Source organism: Rhinopithecus roxellana, chromosome 13 (genome assembly GCF_007565055.1).
Source record: "Rhinopithecus roxellana isolate Shanxi Qingling chromosome 13, ASM756505v1, whole genome shotgun sequence".
Taxonomy (NCBI): Eukaryota; Metazoa; Chordata; class Mammalia; order Primates; family Cercopithecidae; genus Rhinopithecus; species Rhinopithecus roxellana.
In genome coordinates this window covers 21,280,042-21,298,830 of record NC_044561.1, presented here as the reverse complement: position 1 = coordinate 21,298,830, position 18,789 = coordinate 21,280,042, and the positions used below count along the sequence as shown (strand labels likewise).

The window sequence follows — 18,789 nt, the reverse complement described above, 5'->3', positions numbered from 1 at the left end:
AGTTTTCCAGTTCCGTCCGGAACTGTCCCTGTTTTAGCAATGAGACAACTGAGACCCTGATAGAGGTCCAGCTCGCCCAAGACTGCACAGTAGGTCAGTGGCAGAGCCTGGCCTCCTAAGCCCTTCCCTCCAACTGGTGGCCTAGCCCAAGTCTGTTCCCTAGCCTCAGTTTACCCAGCTACCACATAGAGGATGATTCAGGACACACCTCCACCCCAAAATGAATAGAAAAAAGCAGCAGCCTTTATGTGAAGCATTCACAGCATGCTAAACACTTCCTAAAGGCGGTGGGTGTGGTTAACCCCACTTGACAAAGCAGGAATCAGAGGCACTGAGTGCTCTCCTTGGGTTGGGGGGCTGGTAAGTCCTGGCAGACCCCAATCTGTAGACCCCCTTTCCCACAGCTCTGCAGCCAGATACCAGGGTGGATTACACCTGGCAGAGGGTGCCCAGTTCTGCCACCCCCTAGAGGGCCAAGGGGAGGTGGGTACCTCACATGAACCACCCTGATGTGGCCTCTCTCCTTCTCCTTCCCTCCGGCAGAACCAGAGATGGGGTCTGGGGCAGGCCCTGCCGGCACAGGCACCCCCAGCCTCCTTCGGGGCAAGAGGGGCGGACATGCAGCCAACTACCGGATCGTGGCCCCCAGGAGCCGGGATGAAAGAGGCTGAGGGCGGTGGCGGCCCCTGGGGCAGACCAGGCCAGGCTTCCCCTCCTACCTGGACTCGGCCAGCTGCCTCCAGGGACCGCCCGTCCATATTTATTAATATCCTCAGGGTCCCTTCTGCCATCTAGGCCTTAGGGGTAAGCAGGTCTCAGTCCTGGCACCATGCACATGTCTGAGGCTGAGGAGCGGCTGAGAGGAGAGGCTTGGGCCTCAGTTTCCCTCTGTGAAGTGGGGGGAGGCAGGCCTTCAAGGAGGGGTAGAGGTACAAGGCTTTGTCTCATCTGCTGTCTGAGTATCCAGGCCCAAAGGCACTGAGGGAGTCAGGAACTGGGGCTTAGCACATGCAGGGATGACAGGGCAGGGAGCAGTCTTCCTTTCTCTCCTCCCCAGCCAAACCTCGGGGAGCCCTCCTGTGCCCCTCCCTCCTTGTTGTCCAGTGCTGGGTTCCCCACCCCAAGGTCAAGCTGCCCAATCCTGACTGGATCACCAGGGGCTTCTTGCCTCAATTCTCCCCTCTGAGCCCCTAGGCCCTCCCGCATCTCAGGTTGGGGATGGGGACGTGGAGAGGAAGGGGCTGCCTGCTCCCACAAATGCTTGTGACAGATGCCAGGAGGTAGATGTGTGCTGGCCAATAAAGGCCCCTACCTGATTCCCCGCAGCCTGGTCTCGGTGTGTGGTTAGATGGGGGCAGCTGGGAATGAGAATACGATGGGAGGAGAGCTGGAAATGGGTAGTGAAGAATGCTCCGTGTTGGAGGACAGAGCCTCCTGGAGGTACAGGCTACATGGTGCAGGGCCAGGAAGCCTGTGTCTCCAGACATCAGGGAACAGCTGTCCCACAACTGGTCATTCATTTGGTGCTCACTCATTCATTCATCCCCCTGATGCCAACACAGAAGAGTCAAACACAACTGCTGCCTCCAAGGAGGTCCAGGTTGAAAAACAAACTGGTTTTTATTCTAAACACATACTAGGGCAGCATGCTGGCCTCTCCTGCCTCCAGAGGTGCCCCTGCTCCCCACTGTGGTCCTCAGTAGACAGAGCAGGAGCTCGGGCTACCCACATGCAGCCCAGCCCTTAGCACCCAAGGGCCTGCCTGTGCCCCACTCTCTGCCTGGGCTAGGGAAGCCCAGGACCCTCGGAGTGGGCAGGCCCACCCTTTCCCTGGGTCACCAGGGTCTCAGTGCCCACTTGTCCTCCAACCAGCAGTGACACGGCACCCTCCACGCGGCCTGTGGCTGCCAGTGCCACCACCGCCTGCTCCGTGGGGAAGCCCATGCGCTCCAGCTGCTGCAGCCTGTGAGGGGACACGTGGGGAGTGTCAGGGCCACACCGGCCCCTACACCAGGGGACCCCCCTCTGCCCACTCCACCTTACCGCAGAGAGGAGACAGAGGACTTGGACAGCCATGGTGCGCTCTGGGGCCCCTGGGCTGGCCCGTCAAGAAGTGAGGCCTGGATGCCCTCCTGCAGCATCTGCTCATCCAAGGCCGCCCACATCGGAGTCCCTGGGGAGAAGCTGGCCCCAGCCCAGTCCAGGCTGGCCTCTGAGGAGCCCTCCCAGGTGGGCTGCACAGGCCTCAGGCCTGGTGGGGGCAGGGCTGAGCCTTCACAGTGGGACCAGAGGTCAGGGGAGGCTACATAAGGCGGTCCAGGGATGGGAGGCCTGGAGGAGTGGGAACAGAAGAGGGCCTGACTGCCAGCCCTGCCACAGTGCCCACCTGGGCTGGCATCCCCCCCATCACCCTCACCTCAGTCCGGCAGGATGGGTGACAGGCAGCTCCGCCAGGCTGCCCGGGGTGGGAAGGAGCCTCAGGGGCCAGCACCCCGCCAAGGTCCCGCACAAAACACCCTCCTGCAGTGCCTGCAGCCGTCGCTCTGAGGGTTCCAGCCACCGGAAGGCCCCAGCTGCGTCTGTCTGCCCGGGGCAGGGCGGCCAGTCAAGGAAAACCAAAAGCAGCCAGCGGTGGGCCCACGCCACAGGCCAGGCCCCATGCCAAGTGTGCTGGCCACCATTCCCTCCCATCTCCTCACTGTGGCCCAGCATGGAATAGCATCACCCTGGTCAGCAGCAGAGGCTCAGAAAGGAAAAGGGATCTGCCTGAAACTACTCAGCCAAACAGAGCCAGGTATGCCTTACCCCAAAGCCTGGGCTCACCCCTGACCCACTCTGTTCCCAGAACCCTGTGCACCTTTTCAGGTCTGTAACTCAAGGCCCACCCTTCCTGGAAGAAGTCCCATGGATACACCCGCTCTTGCCTTCAGACAGGCCTGGATAACTCCTGTCCCCAATCCAGAGTATAGGGGCCAGCCTGTTCTCTCCGGTGGCACTGTTTTCCCTGATAGGTATGAATCATCTTAGGGCTGGACGAAGTGGCTCACAGCTATATAATCCCACCACTTTGGGAGGCTGAGACGGGAGGATCACTTGAGGCCAGGAGTTCACGACCAGCCTAGGCAACATAGACCCGTCTCTACAAAAAAAATTTTTAAATTAGCTGGACGTGGCAGTGTACACCTGTAGTCTCAGCTACTGAGGTGGCTGAGGCAAGAGGATCGCTTGAGCCCAGGAGTTTGAGGCTGTAGTGAGCTATGATGGCGTTGCCACACTCCAGCTTGGGTGAAAAAAAAAAAAATATATATATACACACACACACACACACACACACCTCTCTCTCTCAGAAGCAGAATGCCAGTAAATAGCACTGTGGCACTATTTATTTATTTTTAAGACAGTCTCGCTCTGTCACCCAGGCTGATGTGCAGTGGTGAAATCTCGGCTCACTGCAACCTCCACCTCCGAGGTTCAAGCAATTCTCCTGCCTCAGGTTCCCGAGTAGATGAGATTACAGACACATGCCATCACACCTGGCTAATTATTTTGTATTCTTAGAGATAGGGTTTCACCACGTTGCCCAGGCTAGTCTCGAACTGCTGGTTTCAAGAAATCAGCTCACCTTAGCCTCCCAAAGTGCTAGGATTACAGGCGTGAGCCACCTCACCCAACCTCTAGCACCATTTATTAAAAAGAATATTCTTTTCCTCATTGAATCGACTTGGCACTGTTGTCAAAATAAATTGACTATACAGTAAATGTAACAGTTTATTTCTAGATCGTCAATTCTAGTCCATTGATCTGTATGTCTATCCTGATGCCAGTACCACAATATCTTATTATAATTCTGTATAGCTTTTTTTTTTTTTTCTTTTTGGAGACAGAGTCTTACTTTGTTGTCCAGACTGGAGTGCAGTGGTGCAATCTCAGTTCACTGCAACCTCTGTCTCCCAGGTTGCAGTAATTCTCCTGCCTCAGCCTCCGGAGCAGCTGGGATTACAGGCATGCATCACCACGCCTTGCTAATTTTTGTATTTTTAGTAGAGATGAGGTTTCACCATGTTGGCCAGGCTGGTCTTGAACTCCTGACCTCAAGTGATCTGTCTGCCTCGGCCTCCCAAAGTGCTGGGATTATAGGCCTGAGTCACTGCGCCTGGCCACTTTTGTAGTTTTAAGTTTTGAAATTGAAAAGTATAAGTCTTCCAGGTTTGCTTTTCTTTTTCAAGATTATCTGAGGTATTCTGGGTTCTTACATTTCCATATTAATTTTAGGACCAGCTTGCTAATTTCTGCAACAACAACAAAAGACAACTGAGATTTTGATACGAATTGTGTGGGATCTATAAATCAACTGGGTAGCATTAACATTTTAACAATATTAAGTATTCCAATCCATGAACATGAGATCTTTCCATTCACTTAGGCTTTTTTTTTTTTTTTTTTTGAGAGGGAGTCTTGCTGTCTTGCCCAGGCTGGAATGCAGCGGCACTATCTTGGCTCACTGCAGGCTCTGCCTCCCGAATTCAAGCAATTCTCCTGCCTCAGTCTCCCAAGTAACTGGGACTACAGGCGCCTGCCACCACGCCCAGCTAATTTTTGTTTTTTGGGGTTTTCTTTGAGACTGGGGTCTCGCCCTGTCGCCCAGGCTGGAGTGCAGTGGCACGATCTCGACTCATTGCAACTGCTGCCACCCAGGTTCAAGCAATTCTCCTGCCTCAGTCTCCTAAGTAGCTGGGATTACAGGCACACACCACCACGCCCAGCTAATTTTTGTATTTTTAGTAGAAATGGGGTTTCACCACATTGGCCAGGCTAATCTCGAACTCCTGACCTTGTGATCCGCCCACCTTGGCCTCCCAGTGTTGGGATTACAGGCGTAAGCCACTGTGCCTGGCCTAAGTTTTTTATTTTTAGTAGAGATGGGGCTTCACCATGCTGGTCTCAAACTCCTGACCTCAAGTGATCTGCTCGCCTGGCCTCCCAAAGATCTGGGGTTACAGGCGTGAGCCACTGCGCATGGCCAGGCTTTTAATTTTTTTAATTTTTATTTTTTTGCTCAGAGTGGTTTGGCGATTCTGGGCCTTTTGTGGTTCCATATAAATTTTAGGATTATTTTTTCTATTTCTGCGAAGAATGGCATCGATATTACAGGGAGCCCACGGAGCCCTTTACATTGTAATTGGCACCTCCACCAAGCCATGACCCCCCAGGTCCCAGCCCAGAGCATGTCCCAGAGGAAGACTTGGAGAAGCTCCTGGAATGTGTGTGCACGGCTCCTTGGTATTGCTTGGGACTTCACCCCTTTGTGCCACTTCCTTCCTAGGCACCCACCCACAGAACCCACACATCCCCACGGGCCCTGGGCTCAGGCAAAGGATACAGGCCAGACCAGCAAGGAGGCCACAAAGGAGCTGCAGGAAGGGTGGCTCAGAGCTGAGCAGTGGGGTCAAGACAAGCAGCAGCCATGGTGGCAGCCATGGTGGCAGTGCCCCACGGGGTCGTCTAGGGTGGTGTCCCTCCCCAGCCAGCATGGCCAGGTGGACAGGCATGTATCCACAGCTGCCGGCTGCACCGGACACCCCAAGGCCTGCCAGCAGTACTGCCAGCAGCCCAGAAGCCAGGGCGAGCAGAGCTGAGGCATGCAGGAATCTCAATGTGCCCAGGTGGCACTCCTGCTGCCAGCCCAGAGTGGGCAGGAGCAGCAGGCTCAGAAGCAGGCCTGGCAGGGCCGTGTGGCCCAGGACATGGGTCAGCAGTCGGTGCACTGGGAGAGAGAAGGGGCTTATGTGCCAGGTTAGTGGCCCCAACATCCAAGGCTGCCCCAGGTGTGCCAGGTTGAAGGTTACCCTACACCAGGGCCACCTGCTGAGCCCACCTCCCCTCCCCAGGAGCCAGTCTGCCCACAGTCAGCCCTTAATCATTGGTGGACGGGACCAAGGACTTCCAAACACTGTGGCTACGCCTCTGTGGTATTAAACAGAACACACCGCACCTGCCACTCAGTCTTTGCACTGACAACCTGCTACTGAGCACTCACTATGTCCCAGACACCATGAAGGTACTCTGCTTCTGTATTTACTAAATCATACCTGGCTGAGAGCATGAGATGGCCTGCTTCAATCCTGGAGCTACCCCATTCCCTCAAGCTGTGTAACCCTGGTCAAATCACTTAACCTCTCTGAGCATCATTGGGGGTCCTCAAATACAAACTGGAGTTGTTATTATTGGGAAACAGGTGCTCAGCTAAGGTCCCTCCACGAACCTCCAATACCTCCTCCTCCCATCCTCATGCTTAGCTGAAAGTCTTAGTTGTTTTCTCTTTTTTTTTTTTTTTTTTTTTTGAGACAAAGTCTCAGTCTATCACTCAGGCCGGAGTACAGAGGCACAACTTCGACTCACTGCAACCTCCACCTCCCAGGTTCAAGTGATTATCCTGTCTCAGCCTCCCGAGCAGCTGAGATTACAGGCACGTGCCACCACGCCCAGCTAATTTTTGTATTTTTAGTAGAGACAGGGTTTCGCCATGTTGGTCAGGCTGGTCTCGAACTCCTGACCTCAAGTGATCCACCTGCCTTAGCCTCCCAAAGTGTTGGGATTACAGGCGTCAGCCAGTGCGCCTGGCCTTAGTTCTTATTTCAAGGAAAAGCTGCCAGACCGGGTAACCATGAGAAAAGCACTCCTACCCACAGGTTCCAGCCCACCCCGCCGAATCCTCTGCCTCCCTTCTTGGCTGTGGATGTGCTGAGCATGCTCCTAAGGCCACGCTTCCCCCGGGACACTGGGCCCCATCCCTGCTTGACGCCTGGAGGCCTTGTGCTGCTCCTGCCAACTGGGCCCAGGCCCTACAGCAAGTCTCCTGCTTCCTCCAAGGTCCATGTGGCTGGCCCTCACCCTGCCAGGGGTCCAGCAACAGCTCCGGGGCCAGGACCAAGCTGGGGCCGGCCCCCACCAGCCACAGGCTGCTCATCAGCAGCATCAGGACTGAGGAGGCGAGAGGCAGCGCCGGGGACAGTGGGCCATGGGGGCCCCTGGCATGCATAGCTTGGTTGAGGATGGTCAAGGGTGGTCCTAGGGCTGTGCGCTGGGGGTAAAAGAAAAGAACAAGTTGTTATTGGAGGTTTTGTCTCACCAATACCCTCTCCAGCACCTCATCAACAGCCCTATTTTACAGAGGTGGAAACAGGCTGGAGAGGCAGGCCCAGCAGCTTGGCCATAGTGGAGCTCAGACCCTAACCCATGCACTCATAAGCCATCTTGCCATTCCACTCACCTCTGTTTAAGGACTGGCAGGGGACAGGCATAGAGACTCCTGAGTCCTGAGGGGGCCCAAACTCCCAAAAAGAGGGGTTCAGTCCCTCACCCCCCTGGGCGAATTCAGGGCCATCTCTAGCCCTCTTCTGTCCTCCCCCTTCCCTCAGGCTACTACCTCCCTCCTTCCTCCCCCACCCTGTGCCCAGCCTTAATGCTCCAGATGGTTTCAGTTGCCCTTGACCCTGGAGTGGGGCCAGCCAATGGGCAAGCAGACTGGGGAAGGGTGGGGCAGAAGGGCAGGAGTCCCACACCTTGAGCCATACTAAGAGACCTGGGACTGAGACATCCCCTTTGAGGGTGAGCCCATCCACCGTAAGCCTCCTCCTGCATCCTTACTGGCACAGCCCCTCTGGCCCTAGCTCCCCTTTCCACAGGAAGGCTTCAGTATGGGCTCCACCTCTTTCTGCTCTGTGTCCCAAGGCAAGTTTCCAACCTCATCTTTTTACAGATGAGCCTCATTTTACAGATGAGCCTCTCCCTTTTCATCTGTAAAATGGGAATTCAGAAATTCCTTTCCTCAGAGGATGATGAAATAAAAAGGAATAGGCTAAGGTGGGCCCTGGCCCACAACTCTTGCTCCATAAATCATAGCAATCCCCACTAATCATGGCGGGCGTTGGTAGCCACCAGCTGGCCCATCGAGAAGGCCTCAACATGGAGGTGGCTGCTCCAGCCTAGCTGGTCCCAGCTTTGGCCCTCAAACATGGCCTTTCCCTGCCCACCAAAGCAAGGCCTTCTCCTCTGTGCTCTCCTCTTGCATCCAGCCTGTCCTCCAGGGCCTGTAGGTCTCTGGTCAAGCCTCTCTGTCCCAGGACTCCCACTGAGCTGATTCAGGGCAGGAAGCAGGATCCCAGAGAGACAAGAAGGCTGCCTAATTTGCTCCCCTGCCAAGCGCCTTCTCCACACCTACCAGTTTCCTGCAGGAAAAATGTGGAAAGCTCCTCTGCCTGCATTGTCCTTCCCTCCATTTCGCCAGTAGGCAAACTCCTATTTTACTCTTGGAAGCCTAGCTCAAATATCCCTTCCCCTCCTCTGGCCCCCCAACATCAGGGATCTTATCTTTAGGAGCACAGCTTGACTAGTCTGTCTCCCTAGGCAGGTGGTCTGAGCTCATGGCTCCTCTGATCCCCACATTCCCCAGGGTATTCGCAGCACACAACCAGTGCTTTATATATGTTCACTGAAAAAAGGACACTAGCTTGACTCCTGGTCCTGCTGAGGGATTTGAAGGTGAACCCTGCCCTTTGTGGACCCGGGTATCCACCTAGGGGGCTGGGGTTAGAGGTCCAGAAAGGTGGGCAGGGCCAGCCTTGCCTGGAGGCAGGGTTTGGGGCCAAGACACCCACCTTAAACCTCCTCCTGTATCCTCACCTCACAACCATTCCCCAGCTCTGGGCACCTTAGCAAGGGGGAAAGGCTTGCCCGTGGACACTCGGAACTGGGACTTGAGCCCCCTGGACCTCACTTTCTTCAATCTATGAAACGGGCAGTGCACCACCAGGCCCTGCCTACCTTACTGGGAAGCCGGGAGGGCAGAAAGACAAGGACGAAGATTCTTCCGGGTGGTGGATAGAGTAGGGGGTCCCAGGATCTGTCTGGTTCGAACTCAGCTGGGGACTTTGCAAAGATACTCAATTTCCTTGGACCTCAGTTTCCCCTTCTGTAGAAACAAGGGTATTGGATGAAGGATGATTAAAGGGCGTGCTCCACCTCGACCGTTACCGGGGATGGGGTCTCGGGGACAGAAACGGCGTTCGAGGCCTCCCACCTAGCCGACCGGCCTCGGGGCCCTTCCCCGCTGGCCCGGGCCACGCGTCCCGGGTACTCACTGCAGAGCGCGCCCAGCAACCCCGAAAGGCCGGTCGGGGACCCAGGCGGGGAGTCGGGACTCTAGCTCCCGGGCGAGATCGGGAAACCCTGAATCCATTCCGCGCACACCCGGCCGCGTGACCCCGGCCGACCGGCTGGCGCGCCACCCATTCCCCGCGGCCCGCGGATTAGTCAGCAGTTGTTCTAGTCCGGGTCCCTTCCCCCAGCCCTCCCGCCGATCTCCGTCTCCCTGCAGGGCAGACTCTTCAGCGACGGTCCCTAGAGCCAGCGGACGGAACCATTGCAAACAACCTAGCCTCGTGAAGAGAGCCTCTCCGGTTTCACACTGAGACCCGTTCACCCGCGTTCTGGCCCCTTAGGTGCTATTTTGGCTCGAGTGTCACGTCGGGCGCTCTTTAGAGAGATTGGGACAAGGGTTGCGGACGCGAAGAACGAGAAAGCCGTGGTTCATCCCTCCTGACCCCACCCCTGTGGCCTAGCCTGATGGTCGCGCCCGGGGTTGCGGGATTTGCGCCTGCGCAGTGCGGCGCCTAGAGGGAAAGCGAGAGGGAGACGGACGTTGAGAGAACGAGGAGGAAGGAGAGAAAATGGCGTCCACGGGTGAGTATGGTGGAACTGCGGTCGCGCCGGCGGTAGCCGGAACGCCCAAACTGGCGGTCGTTTGTCTCTGGGCTTGGCTGGGAAGACTGAGTGGAGTTTCCGAGAGGGGTTTGAGGCACCCGCCGCGACCTGACGAGCCCGGGGATCCGCGTTCCTCTCCCCTCCCCCCACCGGGCGGGCCGGTTCTGGAATCTTCCGGCTCCCGCGGCGCGCAGGGGGCTCGCTGCGGCGGGGGCGCGCGGGGCCCGCTTTGGCCTCCATTGTGTGGCGGTCCTCGCGCCCTGCGCTCCGGGCCTCCCGCCACGTGGGCGGGGCCTGCGGCCTTCGAGGCCCTGCGTGAAGCGGAGGATTTGGCCAGCCCTCGAGCCGGTCACTGTGAAACCGCCGGGGGGGCCGCAGGCTGCCTCCCTCCGCGTTTTCAGGGTTTCCCGAGAAACCAGGGAAAAAAGCAAAGAAAGATACCGTGGATTTGTGGGCCGAGGGGTGCCGGCCTATGAGCGGGAGCCCCGTCATCTTTAAGGCCCAGTCGGCTGGGGCGTCTGGCGCTGCCGAACTGCCCCCTCGGCGTCTTCCAGCCCCAAGCCGAACTTCTGCCCGCCTGGACTTTAGACAGAATGTGCTTCCCTCCTCCAGGGCCCCCAGTTTGCCGCTTTTTTGGGCTTCTCCATTTTTATCGTTATTTATTAATCCACGCCCTCCCCTCCCCCAAAACCAATTAAGTGGCTTCCCAGGGCCCTTTTTCTGCAAACGCCGAGGGACATCCGTTGTATAATAAGGCCAGCCTGGATCGAGAGACGAGAAATGCTACCAGTAAGATATTTCTGGCCTCTCTAACCTAGGAGGAACAAAAGGCCGAGCCTGCATTTGAATTATGTTTCAGCAGTGGTCTCGCACGTTTATTCGCCTGCGTTAGGCCGGCAGGCCTGTTGATTTCGTAGGTCGACAGAGGAAAGGGAAAAGAGGCCAGTAGAGGCGATCTTAAAGGCACTTGAAAGCAAGCCCCGGATGGGAACTCCAAAATGGGAGTAGAGTGGTCCTTGATGGAAGGAGCATTTAAGAGTGTCGCCTAGCCACCACCTGCAGGTCACAAGCTGTGGGTACACTAGCCCGCGGAAATTGGCAGGGTGGAGCATTTTTGCCTCTGGGGGTATTCTCAGGCCACCTGGTTCCAGGCCTTAGAGACAGTGAGAGAAGATGAGAGGAAAGACAGGAACAGCTCTGGACCCTCCAGAGTTCTTAGAGTCCAGAATCCAGCAATTTAAGGACAGTTTAAGAATTCACCCCATCTGTGTGGTCAATAAACAGGTAAGTGTTGGGTGTTCTTGCTGGGATACCAAGAATGCCGGTAGAAGAGAGGACTCTGAAATACCACAACTAACCTCCTGGTGGAAAGTGGTTTCCTAGGTGCCCTATCCACTCTCTTCTCCTCTGCAAAAGCCTGAAAAGGCAAAACGTGTGCGTTGACATTTTTGCATGGCCGGGCATGTCTTTTTTCAGTCAACTTTGTTCAAACCTTGTTCACTAGTAACTACCATGTGCTTGTACTGTATTAGAATTATAGTTGTGGTTTCTGTTGACACAAAGTAAACACATTAAGCCTGGCTGGGGGGCCTTCAGAGAGTCACATAAGTAATCTGGGCCTTAGTTTCTTTTCCTGTAAAATACAGAAGTTAGGCTAGACCTGTTAAGCTTTTGAGCCTTTCTGACCTTCCTGCATAATCATTCCACAAATTTGTCCCATGCTGACTTCAACTCAGGTAGTGTGAAGCAGCTTCCATAGTGACTGCTATAAAGTGTTAAAGCATTGCCTTGGGTTAATAATAATAGAGGTTTTCTCTCCTTGTGTGTATCTCATGTAGAAAAGACTTGCTGCAATCTAGAACCCCCACCCCTCAATCACAGTGAAGTGATTTTTAGTGAAGTCTGTGGCTCACTTTTGAGGGTTAAAAACAAACACGGTTGCTGAATAGTCTGACCAGTTTGTAATTGTATTAGGTTGGTGCAAAAGTAATTGTAGTTTTGCCATTTTAATGACAAAATCCGCAATTACTTTTGCACCAACCTAATAGCTTGTTTGAGGTCCGGTGATGTTTGTGTGCTCTAGGAAGATAAATGTAAGTTCATGAAACAAATTTGCTACTTTCCATAGCCCACCGGTTAGTATAGGGCCGAATCCTCTGGTTTCTCACTGTTAAGAAGTCATTAGTTGTTCCATATCAGCTTTGCCAGTTTTATGTTTTACATAACTACTATTGTGTAAAAGTCGTCTTGGAAACTGTACTTACAGGTCGGTGATTTAGAATCATTTCTCAAAGACCTTAACAAAACGTGGGTTAAAATATTTGATGTTGAATGATTCAGTGCTGTGTTTATTTTGTGGATGCCACGTGGAAGAAATGATTTGCATTTAGTTTTAATGTCACAGAGAGTATGACTTGTAGTGCTATTGAAAATACCTTTAAGATTGCCATGAACAAATTATTTTTTCATTATAGGTAGCCTTTGGGCAGTTGATTTGATCTTCTTGGTGATTCAGGGTTTTGAGTTACGAGTGTGTACAAAGGAAAGAAAGTAGTCCACTAATAAAGTATAGAGAGGTAGACAGATAAGCCAACGTGAAGAGATGGATTCAGCAAAGCTCTCTCAGGCCGCTGAGGGATTGTGAGGCTGGCTTTGGATTGCGTGAAGTGGATGCAATGAAGAGCTGTCAATTGTTGATTTTGGATAAGGGACTACTTTCTGATTGGAAAATAAAGGACCCCCTTTTTCCGTCCTAATGGCAGTACTGTCTTCAGACAGAACAAGATATGTATTCTTATGGAGAAGAAAGAATTGGGCAGAATTTTCGAAAATAATTAACTGCCTTTAAAAAAACTAAACTTATCTAACTTCAATGCAGTAGTGCTCTAAAAACTATTTTCTGTTTGTTTTTACTACTTGTAGACACCTCAGTGGACCAGAGTTTTTGGTCCCTTTGGACGCATGTTGTAAATTTCATAGGAAAAGGAAAATTATAGGGAGGTTTACTTTTTAAAGTTGAAATCATTTTGAGTTGTATGAGAGACAATGATGTTGCCAAATTTTTCCCAGAAAGATTAAATGCTTTTTCTTCTTTGCCTGTCTTCAGGATTCTGCCTTAGTTCTGCTTCACCAGGATTTATAATATATCTAGCTTTTAAGTTGTTGCACAAATGTAGTTCTGACACAGCAAACCCTTTAAAACACTGGAGTGTGGTGACTGCCCTCTTTTCTGCCATTCTGTTTCACTGTCGTTGAGCTAGGGAATGGTGGTTTGTCTAACTTGCTAAAGGGAGGGGAGTGAAAACTCATTTTTGAGGAGAGGTAGGTTCTAACCTAACCAGTCTAGTGTTAAACTTTGTATTGTTGTTGCATGCCTCCGTTTTATATGAGGGAAAAAACTTCTGATCCTGTTGTTAGTCTGAGATATTGATGATCGTCTGTGTTTCAGATGACAGTCGGAATTGGGTTGGGTTTTGTGGTCATGAGAACATGCAAAGTATACCTGCCAAATCAGCTGATCTTGACCTCATTAGCTAGTCCCATAGTCAAATGTTGAGTTTAACTGACTTAGACTTTTTTTTCTATTAGGTTTTGAGAGATAAGGGGGACTCATTTGGACCTATGTTGGCAGGTCCCCCTATAGTTTAAAGAAATTCTTCCTGCCATGTGAATTCTTTCCCCCTTTTTTCTCTTCTTGTTTCTGCTAACTTTACACTATTTTTTCTCCTCGTTTTCCTCTAGATTACAGTACCTATAGCCAAGCTGCAGCGCAGCAGGGGTAAGTCAGTCTTCTATAACCGCATTTTGTCTGTGATTAATATTTTTTGAGTATGGAGCCTTCTATAATTGTAGAGGTGGTATTTGAATGTTCTCTATTCAAGTTATTGCATTTAATTATTTTGCAGCTACAGTGCTTACACCGCCCAGCCCACTCAAGGATATGCACAGACCACCCAGGTAATCTTTAGGATAATTATATGTAGCTGCACCTCCAAGTAAAATCAGTAAATTATCCAGTTATCTTTCAGTTATCCAGTAAAACAAATGAGTAATGTGTTTGTAATAGTAAAATACCCAGGCATTTCAGACTTTCACAATGGGAGTGTGAAGGACTCCATTCTGCCATCATCAATGAAACCATTCAGAGGCTGATAATTGGCTCTCTATAACTTTTTAGTGTGATTTCTCAAGTTAGGTGCCCTGTTCCATGCTTGGTCCTTCTTCATTGTGTTTAAATTTAGTGAATTTATTCATCATAGCAATTCTGCAAAGAATGAGGATGATATGACCATTCTGCAGAGGAGAACATTGCAGTGCATAGATATTAAGTAACTTGCCAGTGGTCGTACAGTAAGTGGTGGGATTAGCTCTAAAAAACTGGTGACCTAGCCACGGAGCTCCTGAGTTCTTTCCAGTGAAGAGTCTGTTAAAAAACCTAGGCCAACAGATTCTAGAAATTAGCCTTCTAGTGTTCTCAAGATGATGTTGGATTCTGAAATGATCCATGCCATAAAATGGATACTAATAACTGCCTTGGAAACATGTTCTAGGACAGGCAGAATGTGATGTCTCTGGCAGATCTTACGTAACTGGTCATTTAAACAAATCTAGAGAATAATCATGCTAATATCTGAAAGAACAGCTTATTCCTTGCCTGATTTTAAGTATTATTGATGTCTAAGTTCAAAAGACAGTACTCCTGATGTGCCCACCATAAGAGGACATACAGCGTTCTGGTTCATTTTCTTTGAAGTGGTGTAGTAGTTTTAAAGTCTTTTGTCAGGCTGAAAATCTGGTTTTCAATTTTTTCTGACAGATTTTAGCCCTCTTCATTGCTTTCGCTTTGTTCATTTGTCTTCCTACCTTTTGTTTCCAATCACTAAAACTGTGCTATGCTAAGTGCTGGCAATTAATACACCTGTGCCCTTATTGCTCTTCCCTTGAGAGTGTCTTGTTAATCTCGTGTATAGTTAACTGAGGTTTTGCCTGATTATCTTTTCTTCCCCCCTCTGAGAAGCTGTGAATAACATTACCTACTTATCTAATGAGCTTTTTTTGTAGCTAACTTTTCCATGATATGAGTGAATTAGATAAGGGATACATTCATGATACTGTGATTATTTGTCTTTTTTTTTTTTTTTTTTTTTAATCTTCTAGAAAGGAATGTTTTTGACTTTGGTTCTCCAATTTAGAAACTTAGCAATCCATTTTATTACTAAAATACAAAAGTTGATATATGAAGTTCTTGCATTCATTTTTTTGGAGCAGGCATATGGGCAACAAAGCTATGGAACCTATGGACAGCCCACTGATGTCAGCTATACCCAGGCTCAGACCACTGCAACCTATGGGCAGACCGCCTATGCAACTTCTTATGGACAGCCTCCCACTGGTAAGGCCTGCCTTGGAGAGATATTTGGGTTGTTTTGGCTAGGGCATTGGCTAAGAAGCTTATTAGTCATGCTTTTGGATGTATATTCTGGTCCATACCTTGGCATCTGGGGAATCCTTTATTCTTAGGAAGAGGTATTTTCTCTCTTTCTTTCCTGCTCTTATAGTCTATAGAATGTGGGTGGGAGAAATTCCAAGAGAGAAAAGAACTTTTAACTGTTTTATACAGCGTATTGAATAATCTCACGACGAAATGGAGACTATTTAAAAGATTTTGCTAATGCTAATACTGAGTAAGAATGAGCCTTCTTAAATTGAGCTGCTTAAAAATCAAACTGGTTTTCACATGTTTGCTTCATCTGATAGTGTACCCTCTACTTTTTGTTTTGTGCTTTCCACAGTAGAAGGGACCAGTACAGGTTTGACTATCCTGCTCATTCTTGCATGGGAAATGCTTTCCATCTTGTCTAACCCTGTAATGTTAATCCTTTAGGTGTTTTCATTTGTTTAACACCCAAACTTTCTAACATCACACACAGCAAGGTGCTAATGAAAAACTGCTTCAGGTGCCATTTGCAGATCCATATCCTATTCTTTATATGATTTTGGGAAAGGTTTTCTTATTTAATATTACTTTGTTTCAAGCCTTAATAATAGTTATTTACCTTCCCAAAGGTATTTCAGATGATTTCTCCCCAGCTGGTTTTCCCCTGTTCCCTGAAGGATAGATTGCATGATGAGATTTATGTAGAGGAGCAGACTGCCACCCTGCATGTATCATGTTTGTCTATTGGTTGGTTTCCAGTCCAGACACATTTTATTTTCTGTTTTAAGTGTTATGAATTATTTTAATCCATGATATGTCTTGAATATATATAACATTGTTCCAAGAAACTAAAAAATAAACTATTCTAAGAATTAGAAGAAATGGTATTCTGATGCTGAGGTTGGGTGGGATACATGAAAAATCTATGATAATTTTTTTGTGTTCAGTGCTATGTAATGTTTCAGGCTCTCTATCCCCGCCCCTTTTATTATTGCTATTACAAAGGACTGTTTAATAAAGTCTTAAAGATATCAGAGCTCTTATTTTCAAACTGTCTTTAGTCCTGCATTATATATAGTCCAATTAAGGGGAAAAACTTGTCTGTAATTTATCTCATTGAGTACCAGTGTCCTGATATTGGTGGGAAGTAATTCCTAACCCGTCCAGGGTGTTTCTCGAATAGGATGGGAAATGTTTATCTAAACATTGTAGTGGTGTTCATTGCAGCTGTGGGAAGAGCTGGAACTAATTTATGCAGTTTGAATTTTTTGGCATAGAATTTTGAAATTGTGAGATAGACTTCATGTATTAAAGCTATTACATTCTTTAAAACAAGTATGATGTGAAAATTAATGTGCCCTAGATCTAACCTTTGGAATCCTTAGATCATTTTACAGGGATGAGACGGAGTGATTTACAGGCAAATTAGTGGTTCTCTAGAGCCATGTATCCCATTGTCATTGGTTGAAAAAGCCCCATCATGACTGTGGGCCTGAAAAGTACAGGTCACTCTAGTATAGAGACTAGTAGCTTTGATGAGCTGGAGATTGCACTTAATAATGTGTGTATAGAATTCATAGTTTATGGGGTGGCGTTATCTCCCTTAATCCTCCCAAGAATTTTTGGGGTATAAAAACACCAAAATTAAGCCTGATAAGGAAACTGTGTGAACAAAACTAAGCAGGAGTCTAATCGGTAGTGAGTGATTTCAGGCACACAAGCTGCATTTTTGCTTACTTCATGCTGCCTTTGAACATAAAGGTTAGTGGATAATCATTGGAGGGAATAGATAAAAATACACTGTTCTCTTCTAGGATTTTTAAAAATTAAACATCAGAAGAAAGGGGCTATATAAACCTCAATTCAATGGAATTCTTAAAAACTTTTAATTTTTACATTGAACAAAAATATTGGTCGGTTTGTGTAATACTTCTTACTACCCTTTTCCTTCGAGTTGTCAGCACATAGTAGGTGTGTTTTCTTTTTTTGCCACTGGTCTTTTTTTTGGTCATTAAATCATTTTGCTCTGTTGATTTTTGTTCATTTTGCTTGGCTGCTTTTGTGGGTACTACAGATTAATTAAAAGATTATTTATTAACCCAGTGTCTATTGTTGTAATCCTTAGCATGACAAGGCCCTAACTGTTGCTGCGTAGTTTTATGACATGAGTTATTGCCCTGATCACTTTTAGTTTTTTGTTTTTTTAATTGCCCTCCTTGTAAATCTTATAGGTATTCTGTCATGTAGTGGGGAGTAATCGGTGTATGAACGGTAGGGTAGATGGTATTAGATTCTAATTAAATTTAAATAAATGAATGCCTTATGTGGTTGACCTTAGGGCTCTGCAAAAAACTTAAGCAGTTCAGATGAACAACATGCCAACTCAAAAACTTTTTTTGCTTGGGGCTTCCTGTTTTCTGAAAGAAACTATGTATGCTTTCATATACATTTTAACCCAGCAGTTTTGACAAGGAAATTACTATCTCTGTGTATGATTTCAGAATTTCCTTTTAATATTTGAGATAGAGAAGAGAAGAGTATTATTATACTCTGTGCTACAAAAGGTGATTTTACAAAAGGAAGCTGATACTTGTTTTTGGCTAGTATGTGAGGACACTTCAAGGCCTAAATCTTAACTAAAATGGGCAGTCTTGATTCAGGATTTATTTTAAATACGGAAACTTTTTCTTCAGTGAGATTTAGACTTTTTTTTTCTCTGATGGATATAAATGCCAGCACCTAGACCAAAGTTTTGTTTTTTTTAAGATAGGGTCTCTTTCTGTTGCCTAGGCTGGATCTTGTCTTACTGCAGCCTTGACCTCCCAGCCTCAAGCAGTCCACCCACCTCAGCCTCCCAAGTAGCTGTGACTAAAGGCTCATGCCACCATGCCCAGCTAAGTTTGTTTATTTTTTGTAGAGGCGAGGTCTCATTGTATTGCCCAGGATGGTATCTTAACTCCTGAACTCAAGCAGTCCTCCCATCTCAGAGTCCCAAAGTGTAAACCAAACTTCTGATTGCATGGCTTAATTGTACCCATTGACCATGAGGAAGAAGAGCCCAGCACCAGGAATGGTTGTAACACTTCTTACGATAAAAGGGACTCTAGTTAGGAGCTGCAGACTTTTGTGGTTTTGGTCATGCTCCATGCCCAGGTCCCAAAGGGAAAGGCATGGATCCTGCCTGGTCTGGTAGAGGCAGGAGCTAGGGAGAGAATGCATCTTGCTTTGCAGCATACCTGTGAGAGCAGGTCTTTTCTGACACCTGGTTAGTGAAGTGCTGAAGGGGAGGAGGGACTCTAGGGTTTACCTCCAATATTGCTGAGCAGGAAAAGGCCTTTTGCTTGTGGTAGGTAAGTAAGAGAGGAATGGAGCTGAGTAACTTGATAACCAGGCAGAAATGTGCTGTATGATATGAAAATATTACCTTTTAAATGTTTGGAGCAGTATCGAAGTTTAATTTTAAATAATTAACCAAAAAAGTTTAACCTGTGTTAAGCAACTATAATTTATAGTTTATCTTTATTATTCATGTGCTCAAGTAATTGAGCTTGTGCTTCACGTGATGTAGTGCTTGGAACTAAAAGAAAGTG

General features: G+C 48.7%; 3 protein-coding genes across 9 annotated transcripts in view; 2 read left to right on the top strand and 1 right to left on the bottom strand.

Moving 5' to 3' along the window:
• Positions 1–1,325, top strand: part of EMID1 (EMI domain containing 1) — a 54,868-nt gene extending 53,543 nt beyond the window's left edge. For 4 of the 5 annotated variants that reach the window (XM_030915901.1, XM_010359248.2, XM_030915900.1 and 1 more), the window contains one exon: positions 544–1,325. In XM_030915901.1, the coding sequence (XP_030771761.1) occupies positions 544–671 (128 nt within the window). In that variant the 3' untranslated portion in view covers positions 672–1,325. The remainder of the gene's footprint in view (positions 1–543) is intronic. The other variant, XR_747542.2, reaches the window with a different exon arrangement.
• Positions 1,326–1,584: 259 nt separating this feature from the next.
• RHBDD3 (rhomboid domain containing 3) lies at positions 1,585–9,374 on the bottom strand. The gene is made up of 7 exons (XM_010359268.2): positions 9,141–9,374; positions 8,824–8,971; positions 6,892–7,081; positions 5,381–5,764; positions 2,417–2,579; positions 2,044–2,331; positions 1,585–1,963 (listed from the first exon to the last, which is right to left on the bottom strand). The coding sequence occupies exons 3-7, from the start codon at positions 7,037–7,039 to the stop codon at positions 1,786–1,788; spliced, it is 1,161 nt and encodes a 386-aa protein (XP_010357570.1). The 5' UTR covers positions 7,040–7,081; positions 8,824–8,971; positions 9,141–9,374; the 3' UTR covers positions 1,585–1,785.
• Positions 9,375–9,415: 41 nt separating this feature from the next.
• The window catches only part of EWSR1 (EWS RNA binding protein 1), a 32,498-nt gene continuing 23,124 nt past the window's right edge, over positions 9,416–18,789 (top strand). For all 3 annotated transcript variants that reach the window (XM_010359293.2, XM_010359287.2, XM_010359299.2), the window contains exons 1-4: positions 9,416–9,741; positions 13,504–13,540; positions 13,668–13,719; positions 15,031–15,154. In XM_010359293.2, the coding sequence (XP_010357595.1) occupies positions 9,729–9,741; positions 13,504–13,540; positions 13,668–13,719; positions 15,031–15,154 (226 nt within the window). In that variant the 5' untranslated portion in view covers positions 9,416–9,728. The remainder of the gene's footprint in view (positions 9,742–13,503; positions 13,541–13,667; positions 13,720–15,030; positions 15,155–18,789) is intronic.